At 39.5% G+C, this 22,261-nt stretch overlaps 2 protein-coding genes across 6 annotated transcripts in view; both read right to left on the bottom strand.

The window, feature by feature from the left end:
• GGACT (gamma-glutamylamine cyclotransferase) overlaps window positions 1-593 on the bottom strand; it is a 29,827-nt gene extending 29,234 nt beyond the window's left edge. Inside the window, exon 1 of the mRNA XM_051780681.1 lies at window positions 462-593. The gene's annotated coding sequence lies outside the window, so the exon portion shown is untranslated. The remainder of the gene's footprint in view (window positions 1-461) is intronic.
• A 338-nt stretch (window positions 594-931) lies between these two features.
• The window catches only part of TMTC4 (transmembrane O-mannosyltransferase targeting cadherins 4), a 59,915-nt gene continuing 38,585 nt past the window's right edge, over window positions 932-22,261 (bottom strand). For 3 of the 5 annotated variants that reach the window (XM_051780605.1, XM_051780606.1, XM_051780609.1), the window contains 7 exons: window positions 17,238-17,317; window positions 16,957-17,064; window positions 16,694-16,835; window positions 15,889-16,003; window positions 15,288-15,400; window positions 8,144-8,213; window positions 2,488-7,625 (listed from right to left, as the gene is read on the bottom strand). In XM_051780605.1, the coding sequence (XP_051636565.1) occupies window positions 7,474-7,625; window positions 8,144-8,213; window positions 15,288-15,400; window positions 15,889-16,003; window positions 16,694-16,835; window positions 16,957-17,064; window positions 17,238-17,317 (780 nt within the window). In that variant the 3' untranslated portion in view covers window positions 2,488-7,473. Of the gene's footprint in view, window positions 1,152-2,487; window positions 7,626-8,143; window positions 8,214-8,265; window positions 9,997-15,287; window positions 15,401-15,888; window positions 16,004-16,693; window positions 16,836-16,956; window positions 17,065-17,237; window positions 17,318-22,261 lie in introns of those variants that run through there. The other 2 variants (XM_051780608.1, XM_051780607.1) reach the window with 2 other exon arrangements.

Raw genomic sequence — 22,261 nt, 5'->3', positions numbered from 1 at the left:
GCGCCCAGCCACCAGGAGAAGGCGAGAGCGTCACGGACAGCTCTTCCTGCGCTCGGCCGTGTCACCGATGAGCCACTCCTCCCACCTCTGCTCGCACCACGGGCAGCCGGGTCCCCGGGAGGGAGCCCCGAACCCGGGTGCGGAGGCCGAGCCGCCCGCAGCTCCCGCCCGGCCGGCGGGGCCGAGCCGCGCCGCTCTCACACGTGGCTCTTACGGGCCCGCCCCCGCAGCCCGCAGCCCGGCGGCGGCAGGCGTGCTCTCCGGCGGTGCGGGACAGCCGGCAGCGCCCTTCCCCGCCGCCGGCCCCCAGCGCCGGCCCCGGCGGGACCCGCAGCCTGCGCCGAAACACGCCCGCTCCCCCGGCGGGGCCGCGCATCACGTGGCGAGAAGGGCGGACCGCCCCGCCCCGCTCGGTCCGGCCCGGCCCGGCCCGGCCCCCGGCGCTCGGCCGGGGTACTCACTCGCCAGCGCTGCTGCTGTGTCCGCGCCTCCACTCCTGCCTGCGGCCGCCGCTTTCTGCCCGTCCTGGGGCGCCTCTCCGGGGAGTAGGCGGCGGGGCGGAGCGGGACGCGGGGCGGTGCCTGCCCGCGCTCCCTCCCCCGCGGCCGGGGCAGCGCCGGGTGCCCCGGGCTGGGGGAGCAGAGCCGGGGTTGTTTGCCCGGGCCGGCCCGGCTGCCAGAGGACGGGGCGTGCTTGGCGGGGGGACGGGAGCGCGGGCAGGGCGGGCAGCCGGGCCCGGAGCCGGGAGAGCGGGGCAGCCTGCGCCGGCTGCCAAAGCAGGAGCAGCGCCCGGCGCTCCCGGGAAGAGCCGCTCCCAAAACCCAGTGCCGGGGCCTCGCCTCCTGGAGGCCGTAACAAACGTGTGTCTGGCAATACAACCACAGCTAGTCAGTCTGGCTCTTGGGGAGCTTTAAAAACCGCGTTATTATTTTACAGACGCTGTTGACTAGTCAACAAGAAGGGGTTTTGGCTGCAGAGATTGGTCTTGAGCCTGAAGCAGGAGTTTTAAACTTGGAGAGTGCCAAGTGCCTTTCTGTTTACCGCCTTTGCTGGCAGCTTCCAGGTCCCAGCGGAGGACTCCCTCAAGCTGGCTCTGTAGGGATTGGTCTGCTCTTTAGCAAAGTACGTGAAGGCTCCACACAGTAAAATCACTGTAAGAAAATGAATGCGCTGGTAAGAGGAATAAGAGCGAGATACCCTTATGCACTGACACAGAAACGATTCCATACTTGTTCACCAGTGCTGCAGAAACAGACCTGGGGGTCCAGGTCAACAGAAGTTGAATTATGAGTCAGCAGTGCCCTGGCAGCCAGGAGGGCTAACTGTCTTGGGGGGCATCAGGCAAAGCATCGACAGCCGGTTGAGGGAGGTCATTGTCCTGCTCTTGTCTGCACTGGGGTGGCCTCACCTCGAGTCCTGGGTACACCATAACATAAGAAAGATATAAAGCTATTAGCATCCAAAGGGGGGCTACAAAGATGGTGAAGGATCTACAGGGGAAGCCATACCAGGAGCAGCTTAAGTCACTTGGTTTGTTCAGCCTGGAGGAGACAGGGGAGATCTCAAAGCAGTCCCTGGCTATTAGAAAAACAAATTATTTGTTGGTAGAATTGCCTCGTGAAAAGTTTAGGGCTTGACATACTTCAGTGATCTCAGACCTAGGGGGAGTTTAACAAAGCTTAGGTAGAAGGATGCACCACTGATAGTGGACACAAAGAATGCAGAATCTACAGGCCACAAAAACATCAGGCAGAACTCCCAAGATAAGGAAGAAACTGATAAACCCAACTCAGCAACTGTGCTGAAATCAGCTCCAGCTGGGTAAAGGTAATTCCAGCAGGGGGGTTTTTGTGACCACCGACTAAAGAAACCTGACCCAAAAGGAAAGACTCTGCATGTGGACTAATTAGCATGAGAAGCTAGAGAATCATTAACCAATAGAAGGTAGAATACTAATTAGTAAGAGAACTATATGACTTGTAGTCAGTGAACACTAATTCCTTTGTTTTCTGAAATGTATAAATAGTAAAAGGTTTTGATAGATGGTGTGCTTGATTTGTGGAATACCACCGAGCACCCGGGTTTGTGCAACTCTGAAATAAATAATCAATGTCTCTCTTGACTGTGCAATTATTGGCTTGCTGCACACCAGGTAACGAATCTCATTTTGGTGGTCAACAAGATTGCTCAGCATTTGAGGCAGAAGCTCTTGCTTTTTTCCTATATTTTATTGTTTTAAAGCTTGAATTAATGAGTTATGTATTCTATCGCTTTTTTAAAGTGCTTCTTTTTGTTGTTTAGGCACACACATTCAACATCAATACAATCACGCTGAATCAAGATTTTGAACTAGTACTCCAAGAGAACATCTTCCCGTATGTCCCAGTGCCAGTCTACTAGGCCCATCAGATTTTCTTCCTAGCTTTCAGCAGAACCCTGAATCAAAAACTTACTACAAAAATAAACACCACTGTCACAATTAAAATCTATCCAAAAAAAAGATAGCAAAATGCAGATTTATTTCATGGCTTAATTACAAATGTATTTACTTCTTACTCAGCTGAAAATAAATTGGAACATACCATTGCCAATCTGAGTGATTAACACTACATAAAAAAAGTTCAGCTCAGAAATCACAAGCTACACAGTACCTGTAGAGATTTTTTCCTAACAAAAAAAATTTGTTTAAAAAAACCCTGAACCACTTGACATGTATCATTACTGACACACACTGAACACCCATGCCACAACACTGCAGTGCAGCATTCTAATACAAAGGTCATCCGTCCTCCAGTGCTTGACAGCCCGTGCAGCTGTGCACATCCTCTTCCTTGGAGTGGCTATACGGTCCTTTTTCCTTAAAGCACAGAGTCCAAGTTGCTGTGTTTATAACATTACACCTATGTACAACCACTTCACATTATCACGCAGTCCAGTACAGAGTCTGAAGTGCCCATTATTAGTGGCACTTCTGCTTATGGTGGTACATGACAGAAGTTTGGCTTCCTTGGTGTTGACATTGCAGAAATCCAACCATGTGATCTCACTTTTGTTTCTAGTAAATTTTAGTGTTTTTGAGTTAAATGTGCCCTCATAAACGCATATTTGGTAGAGACATACCAAGAGCTGTGGAAGCGCTACTCAGTGAAAGGGCCAAGCCAAGAAACACTTGGGAATCTACATGTAATGACAGGTATGTAAATGTACCAATGCTCACATGAAATAGGGAACAGAGGCAGGAACCAGCAAATAAATATCAAGATATTGAAATTAAAAAACCTCACCATACTGAAACGGGCTATGCTATCGCATTTAACATTCTAACAGCTACAGCTTGAAATAGCAACTTCAATTTAAGAAAAAAATCTCACCTTTGCAAATTTACAGTTGCTTTAGATTGCTTTTTAGAGCGAAGGATGCCAAAAGTCCTTTCAATAAGAAGTTGTTACCATTTATTACAGGAACATAAACAAGATAGAAACAAATCAAACTTGACCTGAATGTTGTTTTCATACACAAAGAATGAAAGATGCTTTATCAGTCATGTAAATTTATCAAAGTCATCCTAATTTGTTTTATCCCATTCCCTCATCGAGCTACTATAACTCTCCAGCTCTCAAGGCAAGTACCTGCCAGTTTGCTTCAATGCCAGTCTTTTAACATTCTTGGGGCCAATAATGTATGAGAATGCTAGAGGTGTATGGGACCAGATTACTTTAACTGAAAGCATCAAGGGAGATTTTCTTCATGTATATGAGCTGATCACCTTAGTTACCCTTTGAAGTTAGTGAAGATGAGTACCTGGTTCAAGTATATGACTCCTCACATCCTAAAGGTGCTTCCTTTAGAAGATGAATCATAGTTCACATTACCTGTTCCCCCTCCAGTGACTATACAGAGAAACTAGGATGAATAGCTTAGATGCAGGTATCTCAAATATGAAGTTCCCAGTGAATAGGCCCAATATTTTTAAGAAACCATTCAAAAGTATTAAAGATTTTTATTTCTCAGTGCCCATAAACACACACACAATCCACATCTCTAAAGTTTAAATACTAAGTATGACATTAAATAACAGGAAACTTCATGTACATGGCATTGGTCTAGACATGAGAGAAACATACAATTTGGGAACTCGGCTAGAAGTTTTTGGTGAAAAGAGACTCCCATCCATAGCAATCATTGTGACTATTTTTCAGACTCCATTCTGTGCACTGAGTCATTCTGTATTTCTTTCCTCAGAACTGTATTTGAACAAGCAATCTTTCAAAACAAAAAAGAAGAAAAAAGTAACCAGGCTTCTTAATTTCCCTAGGGAATCAAGCAGGCCAGCTGATAAGGAAACTTTAATCTTCTGTAATTAGCAATGGGAAAAAATCCAGCTAGAAAGACAGACAATGTTTGTAACAACAGTTATGTACAAACCCAATTTTTCTTCACCTTTCTCTCTTCAGGGTTGAGTGTTCTGCACTATTCCAGGAGTCAGTTATGAGGTATGAAAAACCAAGCAAAAGGTTAGCATTATAACCATTTTAATAAACCCCACTGTATTATTTGCACTTTCAAAATATTTCTGAAAATAAAGTAAAAAAATATTTAGTATTCTTGAAAGTCTTAAGGAAATTTTAATTAGAAAAGCAGTCATCTTTGTGGCTTCTTCTGAACACAATTCTGCCTCAACATTACACTCAGATGTAAGGGTATCCTTCTTATTACCATCATACAAGTAATCAATTGCATTTCTATAGAACTGAAAATTATATAAAACAAGTAAACTCTCACAAAAATATATACAACTAGCCAGAAAGCTAATCAAGAAGAAATCATATTGTCTGTACTGAAAAATAAAACCCATTTTCAAATACTAACAAAACATCCAAATTGTTTGTCTGTCTCTTCCATCTAAAACTCTTGAGTAGAAGGACAAACTGACTTCCACAGAGGAATTTCTACAACAGCTTTGTTTTATAATGACCTAGAAAGAATTCATACCCCATACATAATATTGATCTACTGGATTTTTGCAAAGCTAATATGGAAAGCAACAGGGAAAACTACACATGTGGATTTTATGATGAGAATAATAATTTAAGCTCAGGATGTATTTTTCCAAATATACAGAAAAAACCTGATTATATTAAACACATTTGTCTTCAGCTATAAATTAGCTCACCCAGCCAGACCCTAACTCTTTAATTCCTCATGATCAAAGAAGCTACATGTTCTCAATATCAATGAAAAGTGGGCTATGTATGGAAAGCCTTAAAAGTCTGCCGTTTGTACTGAAGAGTGTACCTATTTCAGCACCTTTCAGATACAAAAGTTGGCACTGGCTAAACTATGGTGGTCATCAGAAGATGACTAGCCATACTGGTGCAGTGTTCTGCTTACCAGATGCTTACCAAAGAGCATGTTTATATCCTGCAAATATATTCAGAAACTACTTTCTGAAAATTCTGTCTAGAAACCAGAAGAAATGGAAACAATTGTATCAACTTAGTACCCTATATGAACTAATTAGTCCTGCTGAGAAACAGGCTGTATTTGCAGGAAAGGAACACACATGCATGCCTCTGGTATCTCGACCAAAACCAGTACAGCAGCATACTATATAACATAGCCAGATTAGTTCATTCAAAGCCAAATTTGTGGACAGCACCCCACTGCAACAGCCTTGCTGGCTAGATTTACAGCTAGTCTGGCAAAAATATTACATTAAAGTAGCTGCACAGCTTTTAGTACCTTGTAGTGCCAGAGGATGCTTTGGTAGCTCTGCAGTATTGCAATGTGCTCTGTAGACACACTTAGTTATTGAATCAACTGTCATTACCAAGCAAATTTATAATGTAAAAGCAGCCTATTGTAGGTTCAAATCATATTATAGATGTAGAATGGTTATATGGTGGTCAGATGAGAAGGTCACACAACATCCTGCCCTATGGCAGGAACTTATCAGAGACTTTAAATAGTTCCACACATAGATGAGTTGTGTATGGAGAACATTACACAATCTCCTATACAATAATCGTTGGACTAATTAGGAAAGCTGCAAATACTGCACTGATCAATTTCTTCCAGGGGACATCGTTGGAAAGAATAAAGGAATATAAAAAGAGAGGGAAAGTTCCTTAGTTTTCAAAATTAATAGCAAACTTTCAATCTTAAACAAAAAAACCAACCCATCTCAACACAACCCCCCCAAAACAAACAAACAAACAAACAAACAACCCCCAAAAAACAACCATCACAAATACACAGACATGTGACTACTTCCTGAAGCAGGAATGTAAATATTAGCACATGACAAACAACTCTGGACAGCCAGAGTTCAAACATGTATTAAAGCATAGCCCCTTTTGAGAGGTAACATGGTATCAACATATACCATCTCTGAATAATCTCACATTGATGTGCTCAGTTTATGCATTACCAGCTATGCTTATTTATCTGCCCCTTCGGCAAACACAGAAGCCATGGGAGACAAAGGTGAGCCACCTTCCTTCCAGGTAACAGATCAACAGCCAAGGTCAGATCTTCTGCACAGTTGCTTTGTCACAGAAATTACCTCTTTATTTGCCAGCAGTACAGGAGCTGCAAGGTGTAATGTCCTTAACCAGAAAGCACTGAAATGCCTAAGAACATGGCAATTAAGCTCCTGCAGACACTATATACTGTATTTAGACCACTGACCTGCCACGGGAGCTAAAGCAATTCTGACCTGTTGCCCATGTTGTCTATACTAGATGAGGCTGCCTGCAGGAACAGAAACTCTAGCTGATTCCTGTGTTGCCTCACACTTCATTTCTCTTTGCTGCTTGCTAAAATCTCCATCTTAATCTAAGAGTATTTTCTACACTCAAGCATACCTCAGCAGTACACTGGCTGACAGACATTTATGGTCAAATCTTTGCCCTTATTTACTCCTGTACAAATCCAACACTTCACAGGCTTGAGACACAAACAAGCATAAGGGCATGTAACCAAAATTATATGAGTAGACTGATGTGATGGAGAGAATCCTTTTTTCACTGGTTCTGCAGGACTGGCAGTAGAAGGCAGTAATAAAACTAGACAGATATTCTTTATACTTGAAAAGATCAGGATTTAAACAGGAAATTGCACTTTTAAGTATCACTTTCAGAAATAAAACCACCTTCTGCTATTCATCCTTCTACTGAAGTGTCACATGAAGATATCAAATGACAAGTGTATGCTGTGAAATTCCATCTGCATTGCTTTCATATACCTATAAAAATGTTCTAATGGACTTTAAAAGCAGTTCAAGAGTAAAAATAAAATGATCCCCCAAGCTGAAATGTTAGGATCTGTAGGAGGGCGAAACTGGACATTCAAGTGTGTGGTGCTGGTGGTGTTATCATTTTTGAGAAATAATGACTGAATCCTGTACATGGTCAAAAGCAGCCATGTAACATTAGTCGTAAACAGCATGCACGAACAACCTGGAAAGGAACATCAGGCACCGCCTTTCTTTTGCAACTGCTCCAGTTTTCTTCTTAAGAGGTTGTAGTTTTCCTTGGTTCCAGGTGCCATAGGATCAAGCTTCAGAGAGACTTCATAGTGCTTCTTTGCTAAGTCAAGATTTCCCCAGCGATGATAAAGCACAGCTGGAACATCAAGGGGGAATTTCATTAGCAATATTGTTGAATAACGTGGAATCTTGCAAACCACTTTGAAAATGACATTGAAGTATTTATTTTCAGTTAAGGGTCTGTCACTGGTTGGTGGCACAGTAGCTGCTTGTTCTGTTGCCAAATGTAAGACCAAAGCCTGGGAGCAGAACTGGCATGGGAACGATGAAGGAATGAATTACAATGCAGCCATAAATGGCAGCTCTTATCTGGTGAGCTCATTGCAGGTTACAAGCATAGCATAAATGAACCAATTTGGAGATACTGAAGTGCAGCTACCTCTGGGCTGGACTTTGCAGCCCTCTTGATTTGTCAAATCATGTGACAGCTTTTCTGGATTAGTGCCCTGTTCTTCTGGCTGGCAGTTCTTCTAGAAAGTAAAATAGAAATCTGCCCAGCAGGAAGAAGGCTCGAAAGATTGCTTTTTCTTTTTAAACACAATGAATATGAAGCAAATAAACAATACAGCTGATAAGAGTTAGAAAGGCTCTTACCCAAATTACCGTGATAACTGGCAGCATTTGGATTGGCTTTAATTGCCTTGAGGAACAAAGCTTCAGATTCCTGAATAATTTAAAATAATAGTCAACAAGACAGTCTACTCTCATTGTATATAAAATAATGTCAAATTTACCCTTGATTGTAAGTAAAAACCCTCCGAAACTATATCATACAGATATGATACCATCATATAAATATTCTGAGCCTTCATGATCCTGTAGCTCAGGTGGCTACAGCCTCCTGAAAACATTAATAATGCTACAAATAAGTGCCATGCTTTCATAGGCTGCTATTATTTTAGCAGAAAATTATTAGGCACTAGTAAAGTTTGCAAAACTGTTTACTTATTCTTTTTTTTATAGTTACTATATTTTCAAACATTACCTGCTGAAGTTTTCCCTTCTTATGCAATCAAGTTAAGGATAGTATAATTTGGGATCTGAGCAAACTGCTTTTAGACACATTTCCTTTAAAAATAATTTTAGTATTAAAAATAGTGGCATTCCAGTAGATTCTTTTCAAGCAGATATTTCAGCATGGTTCCCAATGAAGAGTAGCTGAGTCCTTGTTACTTAAAAAATCCTTCAAATATGCTTCACATTTCTTCACCAGTTATCTTTTCCATATTCCCACTTACAGTGTGTACTCTTAAGACTCTTGATATCTGAGTACTTAGATAACCTGAGCTCCCTCAGAAAGTATTCAGAAAATAATTTACCACTAAACTAATTCTGTAATTAAAACCATTTTATTTTCCCAAACTAGCTGCTAATATAGATACTTTTTTCCCAGAGCATATTTCCTGTAGAGGTTTAAAAAGTTACACTCCCCCAATCCAAATGGAGCATATTTACTCACTTACATGCAAGTTTAGATATTTGAGAGCAAATTTTACAAAGATTTCTATGCTGTGCTGAGCTTTAGGGGAAGTTGTTCATTCAGTTTTAACGCAAATGACCTGAAGATAAAATTACCTCAATGCCATAGGCTTCTGTCTGAATGCACATACTTGTTAGTCTGAGGCATGTGAGAACAATAACCTGGAGAAAAATTCTTTCTTTTGTGCTAAGCTTTTAGTACTTAAAATAACACAGGCTCTACTGAAGAAGAAAACCTGTCATCCAGATTTCTGGTTCCACCATCTTCTCATGTGAAGCATGAAGTAAGTCTCTAGAGTTCCCCTTCAGGGAAAAAGATATTTCTGATGTCAAGATTGAGTCACTCAACTCTGAGTGACTTAAGAGCTTTCCCATATGTCCAAATTCAAACCTAGACAACATGGTCCTTTCAAAGCATTGCTGAGCATAGCTGAGCTGCCACTCTCAAGCCAAGAGAGACTCATGCAGAAAGTGCCTTCATCTTCTCAGGTCAAGGAAATTACAAACCACAGCATTCTCAGCGCTAGTCCAGTGGAGGGCTACAAAGATGATTAAGGGACTAGAGCATCTCTCTTATGAGGAAAGGCTGAGGGAGCTGGGCCTGTTCGGTCTGAAAAGAGATGACTGAGAGGGAACCTCATCAGTGTCTATAAGTATCTGAAGGGAGGGTGCCAAGAGGACGGAACCAGGCTCTTCCCAGTGGCCAAGCAATAGGACAAGAGGCAACAGGCAGAAACTGATACACAGGAAGTTCTACCTGAACATGAAGAAGAACTTCCTTCTGTGAGGATGACTGAGCACTGGAACAGGATGCCAGAGAGGCTGTGGAGTCTTCTTCCCTGGAGATATTCAACACCTGCCTGGACGCAATCCTGTGCAACCTGCTCCAGGTTAATGTGCTCTAGCAGGGGGGTTGGATGAGATGATCTCCAGAGGTCTTTTCAAAACCAACCATTCTGTGATCGATTCTGTTTCAGGAGAAGGAATACTTAGATAGGAGTTATCAAGGGAACCCGATGTCTGGAAATTTAGAGGGTATATAATTCCATAGTGCAAGTTTCAGCATTGCTTTCCTATGGCATAAGCAATTGCTCCAGCACTGTCATACCCAGACAGTTGCTGGTATGCTCTGGTCTCTTTGAAACTCATACTATTTAGTGACTTCATTAATGTTTTGGATGATGGGACTGAATGCACTTTCAAAACTTTATAAATAGCACCTAAGAGGAGGGAGTGATAAATACACTGGAGGGGAGAGCTGCTATTTTGATGGACCTGGGCAGGACAGAGAAACGGACTAGCAGGAATCAGGGAATGGCTGAGGCTGGAATGGACCTTTGGTGGTCATCTGATCCAACCTCTCTGCTCCAGCAGAACCAGCTGCCGAGGACCATCTCCAGGCAGCATCCCCAGTGATGGAGACTCCACAGCCTCTCTGGGTAACCTGTGCCTGTGTTTGGTCACAGTAAAAAAGCACTTCCTGATGTTCAGAGGGAACATACTGTGTTTTCTTTGGGCCCATTGCTTTTTGTCCTGTCACAGAGCACCACTGAAAAGAACCTGGCTCCATCTAGTTTTGTCCACCCTTCAAGTATGTACATTGAGATCCTCCCCCTGAGGCTTCTCTTCTCCAGGCTCAACCTTCCCCCATAGGAAAGATGTTCCAGTGTCTTCATCATCTTTGTGGCCCTCTGCTGAACTCTCTGGGAACTGGACACAGGACTTCAGGTGTAACCTCACCAGTGGAGAGGAAGGATCACCTCCTTCAGCCTGTTGGCAAAAGGCAGTACTCCTAAGACAACCCAGGATATCACTAGCCTTCTTTGAACATGAGCCAGCAGTGTGTCTTTGCAGCAAACTGGTGTCCACCAGGATCCTCAGATGCTTTCCTGCCAAATCAGCCACTCCTCCCAGTTTGGTGTCATCAGCGAAGGTGCTGATGGTGCCCTCTGCCTCATCATCCAAGTCATTAATGAAGATGTTGAACAGGATTGGACTGCTGAAATATCATAAAGTTCAGCAAGAATGCAAAGTTCCACATCTGGGATGGGATAATCCCATGCAAAAGTACAGCCTGAGAAACAACTGTCTAGGAAACAGCTCTATAGAAATGGATCTGGTGGGCCTGGTAGACAGTAAAAAGAATAAAAGCCATCAGTGTACCCTCAAAAGATGACCAACCACATCCTGTGCTGTATCAAGTACAGCCAGCTGGTCCAGGGAAATAATCCTTCTCTATTAGCACTTCTGAGACCATATCTGGAGTATGTGTTCAGGTTGGGGCTCTCCATTACAAGACTCCATTACTCCATTAAAGTATGTCCATAGACATACTTCAGTGAGTCTGGCAGAGAGCCACCAAGATGGTTAGGGTCTGGAGCACAAGACATACATCAAACAGCTGAAAGAACTGAATCTCTTCAGCCTTCAGAAGAGAAGGTAAAGGGGAGACCTTAGTGCTGCCTACAACTACTTGATCAGATAATACAGAGAAAATGAAGACAGACTCTTCTCACATGTCTGTGAGATGGGATGAGACATAATGGATGCAAGCTGGTATATGAGAAATTCCAATTAGATAAAAGGATAAAAAAAACTATTTATTTTTTTTACCATAAAGTTGGTCAAGCACTGAAAGATGCTGTCCAGAGAGGTTCTAGAATCTCTATTCACAAAGATATTCAAGATTCAACTGGAACTGGCCCTGGTTTGGGTCAGGGGTTGGACTGGATTACCTCTAAATGTCATTTCCAGGCAAAGTTATCCCATGATTTCCATGTTTCTCAGTCACTTGAGAAACATACTGAGAGTCAAAAATTTGACAAGTTGTGCAAGATAACCTCCTCTTTTCGTACAACTCTCCAATCCTAAAAATCAACAGTGGATTGGCACCTGAAAAAACGAGGTAATCGTAAGTCCTATGAAGTTATATTTTTTCCCACTGCAAATTTTAGTATTTTGGTCTAATAAGTAAATCTCTGATTTCTTCACTGGCCAAGTTAACAGCAATCAAAGTGAAAAATGTGCTGTCCAATTAATTCAGTCCTATGCCTAAAGTTGCCACCTACACAAAAGAGAAGCACCTAATGTACAGACTCACATCCTTTCACTGCTGAAGCACAATGGGACAACATGTGCAGTACCACTTCCAGAAAATTTAATGAAATAGATATTCAAGAGCTGGCTGCCATTACCATACATCTCCAACTACATGCTGAAAACATTTTTATCACCACTACTTTGCTCAGCAGTAGTAGAAGCATACTGGTTGATTAAAGGCTATTTAAGGTGCATCATATTCATATTACTGTAGATATATGGAGTAAATATACATTCAGTACACCAGTGATATTTCAAATTGCTGCATCTTGCCAAATCTTTAAGTGTTGCCAAGAAACTTTCAGGCTGCATATAGCAAAGGCTTGGGGTAACCACACTGTATTCCATCTGCTGCCAAGGCCACAAAATTGTAGTCTGGCTTTACTTCAAAATGCTGAATGTTTTCAATTTTTGCACTTTTTACAGAAAAAGCATAGATATATACATAACAAAAATACTGCATACACATTTTCAAAGAACTAAAGATAGCTTGGTTTTTCATCCAGTGAGATAAGAACAAGCATTTAAAGGAGAAGTCTAAGTTGGTATAACAGATGATAATTAAAAAACCCAAACAAAACCATTGAAACAGCTCATCCTAAATGTGCTTTTCTTTCTGAAACAATAAACCATTCATCAGTAGATACAAACAGAAATCAAAAAGGGTTGGGTTTTTGGTTGGTGATGTAGGAAATCTATCTTCTGCTGGAAAGAAACTGAAGGAGAATGTTGTGTGCTTACTGGAAGGAAATCTTTCACAACATAATAAAACCTTTTTGACTCAATGTCTTTTAAAATAAGAGATAACAAAAAATTCTCAGAACAAATCTTCCTTTACTGCAACAAAGCCAATGTAACAACTTTTATACAGACACATAACAAGTAACCTAATAAATGAAATGCCTGAGGTTATACAACACATCAGACACAGTAAGGCAGCACTCTGAAAATTACCTCCATCGCCTTGACAGTCCACCCCCCCTCCCTCCCCTCCAAGCCCATTCAATAAAAATCTTTGAAGAGCCATCCACTTCTCTGTTTTTACATGGTGAGGGGGTGGACAAGAAATCTGAATTTCCCATGCTTTTTACTGTCATTTAGCACTCTCCCACTTATAAAAACTCTTATATCTCCTCTTTATAGGCAATGCAAAAATACAGCTGCTGAGATCATAACCTTTGTGAGTCCACTTTCCAATTCCCTTAATTTGCTCTCCCTGTTTTAACACAAACCTACTACTCCATATTGAACTGTTAAAACACTGGCTCCCTGCTTTCTTCCCTGGGCTCTGCTATTCCTTTTACTTTATTCAGGATGCCGACTTGCAAGCTTAATTTTCCCCTACTATTATTTCTGCTTTGTCTCCAACACATCCTCCTGCAGCATAATGACCTTTCAGAGCTGGCAATCAAACCCACTACCTCCTTTTTTATTTTTTAAATCCACTAAGACAGACTTATCTCTCCTGCACCTGGAGAAGTTTTCTAGCTTGTTTTCAACTTCTCTTTCAACTTATTTCATTATAAATGGTCTTTATTCTATCATGCCACATACTCTTCTTGATGAATGACTACACAATCCTCTATTCTTTCACAGTCATGACTCACCAAAATAATCCTAGCAATTACCTCCTCCATAATCTCATCCCTTATATATTCTAGATGTAATTTGTATCCTTCTGGAACTTTGCTAAATTAACCTAAAATATATATTTTATAACAGTCTCAGGTGGAGAGAGGAAAGAAATCGAGTGTACAGGAAAAAACCCCAGCCAGTCTAGAGAACCAGGGTGTTTAACAGCATCACTAATGCAAACAAAAGTAAGTGCCTGGCTTTTCACAGGCCCTGGCTTCACATGTGGACAGGTCAAGATTCCACAGCTGAACAATACTGATGAAATTTAAGTGTCCACAGTAACTGGTGGAAAAATGTATCTGTTTGGAGAATCATCGAATTGTTAAAGTTGGAAAAGACCACTAAGATCATTAAGTCCAACTGTCAACCCCGCACCATCACAATGTTCACCATTAAACCATGTCCTCAAGTGCCATATCCACATGTTTTTTTGAACACCTCCAGAGGTGGTGACTCCACTACTTCCCTGGGCAGTCTGTTCCAATGTTTTACAACCCTTTTTGTGAAAAAGTTTTCCTAATATCTAATCTAAACTTCCCCTGGTGCACCTTGAGGCCATTTCCTCTTGCCCTGTCAAGTTTCACATCACAAAAATCTTCTCACTTTGTATATAACTTAGGATGTTCCTTCAGTGCTTCTAGCATTATCACTACCAAAAAGACATCAAACCCCCCAAAAGCCAAGGTTCGGTAAATGATGTTTTTCTGAGGAACACCAAAATTTTGATTATTAATTTGTCCCTATCACATATATAATATCATATCATATCATATCATACACTGACTACAGAGTCAATTAAAACAACTAAATATATTAACTATGCATGATTTATTCTCTGTCAGGTCATACAATTCCTTTTGGAAAATAAATAATTCTTATCAGTTTCATTACATTTCCTACTTGCAAATATAAGTAGCTAATGCTGAGATACCACTCACAGGCTGGTCCACGCCAGCCAAGAGAAAATTCAATACATTGTTCAATGTATGGACTTTCTCTTGTAGTATTCTGGGATTACCCAGATATCTCCTCAATTCAGGATTAACAGATTTGTGTAACTCTATTTTAGATAGCCTCTGAGGCAAAGAGGCTAGAACTCATATCAGGTAATGGCACATCTTGCTTCTTTTACATACCAAAAGGACCAGGACTAGTCTATCCCATCTAATTTTAATTCCTGAAATAAGGCCTCTAATTCAAAGCAGGCTCCCTCCCTCGGCAGTGAAGCAACACAAGACTTTAACTGCCCTCTAGTGTGCTTAAGAGCCTATTTCTCTCCACTGACCACTGACAGTAGTGTAGAGCAGCAACATTTGTAACCCAGGCATCTAAAATAAGGTGGGATAAACTTAGGCCAGAATCACACACCAGTACTGTGACAGAAATAGGCACTGAAACCTGGTTATTGAAGCAATAGCAATGGTCTCCTCAAATGGTTTCTAAAAACAACTTAGACAGTTTAAATAAGAAAAAACCCAACCAAACCAATCCAAAACCCTACAGTCAAAAAGCTCTAGTTACCTACCTTATATTTTTGTGATTTCCCCAGTACATTTGCCAATGAAAACATAAGGGAATGATCATTAGGTATTAATTCCAGGGCCTCTCTTCCAACTGCTTCTGCTTGAGCTAGATTGCCTGGGAGACCAGGTAGGGGAAAAAGAGAAGGCATGTTTTAACACAGCCTTATTAGTTGTTTTTCATGCTGAAGCGTGCATATTTTACAAAAATCTGATTGCATGAGTTTTTAAAGAAAGCCAGGTATCACACACACACAAATGTAAAATTCATCAGACTAAGACAATAGAAAGTCTTTATTTTATTTTCAACAGATAACACCTTCAGAAGAACAACAAAGCACAAAGATAAAAAAGTTCTGAAATTTGGTCTATAGTATAAACGTGCTGGCACAATGATGGTATTTCAAGTAAGGATCAGAAATTCAATTTATATGCTGGACTTCAAGTGATGCTTTAAAACCACTGAGCCAGAAGGTATTCTTCTATTATTAGAGAATGTCTGGGTAGCCAAAGAAGAGGTAGAGTTCCTTTAAGATATATACAGATAAAGCTTTAAGTTTTGGTAGACACTGAATTATTCATTAAAATATCAGAATAGGCTTTTACCTGTGTTATCAAGCAATATTATCATATTGTTCCAAGCCAAACTATGCTCTGGTTTCAGGACAGTAGCATTCCTCCATGCATTCAATGCATCTATGTGGCGATTCAAATCTGCATACTAAAATGAAAGAAAAACCCAGCAATTTTGCTATGATATGCTTTACTTTCCTATCATGCACCAAAAAAACTAAAGGGCTGTTAATGTCTCATTCCATTTTAGTAGGACTTGTTTTTATAGATAAAAATAGAAAAGTAAAAAGAATACTATGGTAGTATGGAAGATAAGAGTGATATACTAATTTTCCTCTGCTTATGTCTGGGAACGAGGCTTGTCTTTAAATACGCATGTACCAATAGGATAGGGAGAAAAATCAGCATAAAATTTAGAAATCTACACAAGAGGATTAGTAAATATTTAATATAAATATTTCCAAAAATCAGATTTGAATTTTTCAGCATAGTTGTACTACCAAACAATATACTAATGAATGAGAAACAGTCTAATATTAGGAAATATATTAAAAAAAAAAACCAAAAAAGGCACCAAAATCTGTATTTTTGTTTACACCTCTTTATATGAAAAAGTAGGACTACAAAGGTTGTATGGAAGGAAGTATACCAGGAAAGCAATAGGAAAAGCTACTAAAAGTGTGAAATCATCCTGTAATACAATACAAGCAAACTGGAATAACAGCTTTTAACAGTACAGCAGAATTATATAAATATATATATACATATATATATATACATACACACACAGAGATGCACAGATTCCAGTCATAGCTATCATTTATTCAAAAGCACTTACCAACCGCCCTAAATTGTAGTAACAGTCTGGATATTTTTTCCTGTGTTTAATTGCTGTCCAGTAGCTTTGCTCTGCCTCTTCAAATCTTCTTAAACTGTTCTGTACTATTCCTAGATTCATCCACGCAGCAGCAAAATCAGGTCTGAGCAAATTGGGAAAACACACCAAGAGAGAGGACAATTAAGCATTTGAAACGCAGGATCCTATTGTATTATTTAGGCTCAGTTGGTGCAAAACACTGCTTAGCATTGTTCTAAACATACTGTATTTGTACAGCTAAGGACAGCAACTCCTCTGCTTCGTGGAGCTCATTTCTTTCTTTCAGAATATTTCCAAGGTTGTTCATGGCATGTACGTATTTCGGATTCAACCTAAAATTTAAAATTTAAGAGATGATTATTATGTATGGGACATGTATTAATATATGCAAATTGCTAGCTCTGCAATGCTGCAGAACACGAAAATGAATACCTAAGCATTTTCTTCATGTTAAACATGAAAGTAGTTTTAGGACAGATCATTAAAGCAGTAAAATTCCTAATACCTTACAGCTTCTCTGTAGTATTTGATTGCAGCACTTTGATTTCCTTTGTCAGCCAGGTTTTTGCCAACATTGTAGTGTACCTGAAAACACAGATGGACATTCTACCAGATGCCATACAGTCAGATATTTTGTGGAGCCAAGTAGCTAAAAATTCCTTCTCCAAATAGAAACAGTCAGCACTTGCATCATTCAATGCTGGCTTTTGGTGCAGGCTGATACTTAAGACTGGACAATGCATACAAGGAAGACAGTAAGACAAAATCTGAGGAATAAAGTAATAAATCAGCTTGCCTGTTACAGCCACTTAAGAAAGATTATTCACTTCCTGGTTTTATAAATGAGGTCATCACACTTCCTACAAGATACTTTGTATGGAGACCTCCTGCTCTTAATTTCATTTATTTGTCAGGTAAGTAACAGAAGGTCTGACTCAAATCAAACCCATCATAGCAGAAGAAACAGAAATGTAAGTGTTGATTACACTTTGCTTTCATTATAGCATAAACTAGAAGAAATTCAACATTCACAGAAAAACTAAGTTCCATATTTCAAAACAAACAAAAAATAACAGACACAATAATTGTCTTAGGATAAAAATGTATCAAAGACCATTTCTGAAATTATGTGTACAGCAATATGTTGAAGACCTTGTCTGTTAAAAGACTGAAGGACTGATCTAGAGCTTTCAGGCTGCAAGGAAAAAGATCTGAACTTACACCAAGGTCTAGATAGAAATAAATAAATTTCAGGACAACTCTGAGTTGGAAGACATCTCAAATCCTACCTCAAGACAAATCTTCTTAATTACCTGGTTGAAAAGCACTGTGAGTACTAATTCCTGAAAAGAGATTTCTCAGCAACTAGATCAGGACTCATTTAGATTGACTACCTTACTATTTGAAATCAAACTGTATATACTTCATTTAAAACAAACACACATTTCAATTTCTTCCACACTTCGAAAAATCTAATTTAAATCTTTTCAAAAATACTATGCAGGAATAACTTCAGATTGAAGTCCAAAAAGATAGGTTTGTAATGCATTTAGATAGTTCTAATTCACCTTCTACACTCAAAGAAAGGATTTTATCTGATGTGTCCATCAACTGAAAAATCCTAATAGCAGTTGGCACAGTATCTGGGACCTACTGATCCAGCACACACAATTATGTTTGAACCTAGTTGGTATGCTATTTAATTGTTGAATTTCACCTCTATATGATTGTGACTCTGCAGTAACATACCATCAACAAATAAAGTTAAGAACATTTTCCATGCTTTTTCCAATGGGCGAGAAAGTATTTTCACTGGTTTTACGGACAGCAAAGATGTTAAAAAGCTTACTAAGCATACACAGAGGCAGCTCCTCACACTGTAGGATATAAAATAGCACACAAATTCAGCATCCCATAAAAACAGTTCTAGCACAGCTTCCAAGAAAAAAAATCCTGGTACATTCATAAAAATATGACAAGGCCTATGGCAAAGAAGCAACAGAATGGTACATTTATATCAAGACATAACTAAACATAAAGATCAGTTGACGGTGTGAAACAACCCAAAAAAGATGGAATAGCATTTTCCCAGGAGTCATTAAAGTAAAATGAAGTACCCTGAAAGATGTTTCTTAGGACTGAATTCTATTTGTATATCTCTTCCACAAATTTTTCAGAACACTATAACGTTCTTAGCAAACTGGATTGCTCTGATTATCTGTGCTGAAGTTTACATATTCAAACTTTATCCAGATAAAAGATACATTGTGGCAAAACAGAAGAAATAATTAAGGATTTAACTGAATAATGCGTATTAGCCCATAAAGTACCTGACTTTACACTTCAATATCAGCAAACAAAATTACATTTAACTTGATTCAATTTCTTTCTTTAAGAAGCTTTATAAAAGTTAATTTTTTTAAACATATTTTGCAAAAGTCATAAGCATTACCGAAGAAAGAAATCTGACTGAAAACCAGGGACAGAGCAGATGAGAAAAATCTTGGCATAAACCAACCCCTGAGAGTCTTTCACATGTAAACTGTCTCATGTTAGGAAACAGCATTTCGCTTTCTGATTCTATTTTTCTCATTTTTTTTTTAAACATGACATGTCTTAAAACCCATTTTTATCTCAAAAGTAGTAGCAGCAAGAATATTTTTCTCATGTAAAAAGAATTGTGCAGTCTGCAGAAACATGAGAGATATTGATTCTCTTAAGTCAAAACATCAAATGAAATATTAAGCGCATATGTATGTTTGTGAACTGAACTAAAAAGACTATTAAAACTGATACCACAACTATTTAAATAAACTACTAGCATTTTCAATGGTGTATTTCTTTTGTCCTCAGCTTCTGTGTGAAAGGAAATGATGTTTCTGTACAATACCCCTGAAAATGAAGAGCTCCTTGTTGTATATAAGTTTTCTAATTTCCCTTCAAGAGAAATGGTAGCTTTAGTTCCTCTTAAAGAAGGGAAGAAAAACTAAACCAAACACAAAAAAAGCTCCCCAGCCTACCATAAATATCCAATAACAAAACCAGTTCTACAATGGATTATAAATATGCAGTAACATGCTGCTCTTATTAACAGAGCCAGCAAAGGGCTTCCAGGCACACACAGTCATTTGAGAGGTGCATGTGACTTCTGCCATACCCCTGTGTCTCTCACTTCACTGGCCATGACAGAGAGATGCTGAGATCAGCCTTTAGCTCCCCCAAACCAGGCCTGCAATAACTACCTGCCGTCTGCTAAGCACAAGACTGTAACTCTCCTTGACTTCTCCTATGACCTCTCCCTGCACAACAAGGGGCCACAAGTGCTTTGGGGGAAGCCCTTGGGGTGGGAAGAATTTGGTCTTCAAAAATGAGGGGCCAGTGAGTTTTTTTAAATTTCATCTCTAGAGGTGTGGTTCTTCTGCCTTTGACAGATATTGTGCATGCCAGCCTGGAAGGGAGGATTTTCCTTTCCTGGTTAAACATTTAAGAGCAGGCATAGCAATTCATTATTAAATGATTAAATATTAACTGGAAATGACGTATTACATTATACCCAGATGCTTCTTTATCAATCTTAAACAGGCAATTACTTTACAGTAATAGCTCTAAAAGGAGCATTTCTCAGGGCTGCATAACAACAGTATTCTCTGAAATCAGGCCAATCAGGTAAAAATACCCTAGGGTAGAACCTACTTGATCTCAACAGACAGGTGTTGTTTAAGTTAACATAACCATAGCCCAGCCAAAGAATTGGCTCTCTGTATTTGTCTGTTTGCAATACCTCAATCAGCCTAAGAAGCCAGTACAAAAAAGAAAAATCACTCTATATTATTCTATGTTAGATAAACATAGTACATGAACACTTATTTAAATGCTTAAATGTGTACACACATTTAAATGAGGAGGAGAGAGAAAAATTATATTTTCCTGAACAAAAATACAATTACTGTCAAACTGATTTTTTGGTTTTGTTTTTATTCAAAGCAGCTTAGGAGGAAATCAAAATGTAAAATCATCTTCTGGGAGGTACATGCCCTCAGCTGGAGCACTGCTATTATCACCAGTTTTATTCTCTCAACCTAGATGCTTGTAATCACCTTTTCAGCAAATACGAACATTTGCTGAGGATGGAAACAAAGCACAGATGTCAAAATTTCTCCAGAAACATGCAAATGCTTCTGTTCAATGCCAGCTTCTGCCATCACTCTTCTCTTTCTTCTACTACTGAAATTGTATTTTCCAAATAATAATAAAGCTTTTTGATATTGACATCTTGTTTGTGCAGCTAATGTTGTCTAAAGGTTCTTCTGCATGACTGTGCTTGTATACACAAAAATTGATATCTAAAATGGTGGCAAAACACTGCAAATAGCCCCTATAAACACAGCCCAGAGCACTTAAGTTAAATTCCTCAAAAGAGGAATGTTTTGATATATAGCATTGAAAAAAAAAATCTCAATATCCAAAGGAAATGCCCTCTAGATCAGCTTCCTTAAGGAACAAAGATCAGATCCTTAGACAGCACTAAATCTTGTTCTGTAACAAAGAGGTTTTACAAGATGTTTTAAGAAAGTATAGAAAGTAATCCCACAAATGCTTACTGCACTATTTCGGTATTAGTATAGCCAGTCTCTTGTATAAACTTGTATCTCTAGTAATTGCCATTTGCATAAAGCATCAAGTGCAAAGTTACTTACCCTAGTATTTCAAGGCAGACGGTTAATAACCTTCTGTTGGGAGTATTGTAAATTTTTTGCTTATTATTGCTGAAAAGTTGCTACTGAAATGGCTTTCCAAAAATTATGTTTATTATTTTCTATCTTTTAAAGAAAAGCCAGTAGCAAGGAGAATGTAGAGGTTACATACAAAATAACAACAATTTACAATCATTTACATTCAGTTATCTCAAATCTAGGAAAAGAAAAATGGTGGCTATATGTTCTAGTTATCAGGACTTCCTTTATCCTGAGTGGAAAGAAACACACAGATCTAGGATGCAGTCCTGGCTTATGTCAGTCATTTAGTCCAAGGTGATGAACCACATGCTAAAAGGAACAGTTTCTTCTCCCCAGTTATAAAGCGAGCCTGACTTACTCACTCAGATGTAGATGTCCAAAGCTAAGGAGATAAAATCCAAGCCAGCAGTCTGATATGGTGAAACAGTACTTATGCTTTTATCACAGTTTGTAACTAGATATTTCAGTGCTTCAACAAAGCACTCCAGGATGAACTCACAACATAATGACATCAAATGAAAAGATGCCAAATTGGATCCAGTGAGCCTTTTATGTCTGTAGTGCTGAAATACCCTATATTTATAAACTGCCTGTAACGTATAATCAAATATCAGGAGAAAACAGCCTCTCTAACTGTTCACAAAATTTGCTTTAGCAAAAACAATACAGACCTGGTTCTAACTCACACCAGTGTGCATCATCACTGAGCTCCAGGAATTAAATCAATCTATACAGTATGAAAAAACATGAAAGGAGGAAGTGGAATCAATATACAGGCCCCTTCTGTTCAGCT

Source organism: Manacus candei, unplaced genomic scaffold (assembly GCF_025592945.1).
Source record: "Manacus candei isolate 608988 ecotype Guabito, Panama unplaced genomic scaffold, ASM2559294v1 h1tg000014l, whole genome shotgun sequence".
In the NCBI taxonomy this organism is placed as follows: Eukaryota; Metazoa; Chordata; class Aves; order Passeriformes; family Pipridae; genus Manacus; species Manacus candei.
Note: the sequence above shows the minus strand (reverse complement) of the source record. Positions and strands in the feature narration are given on the sequence as shown.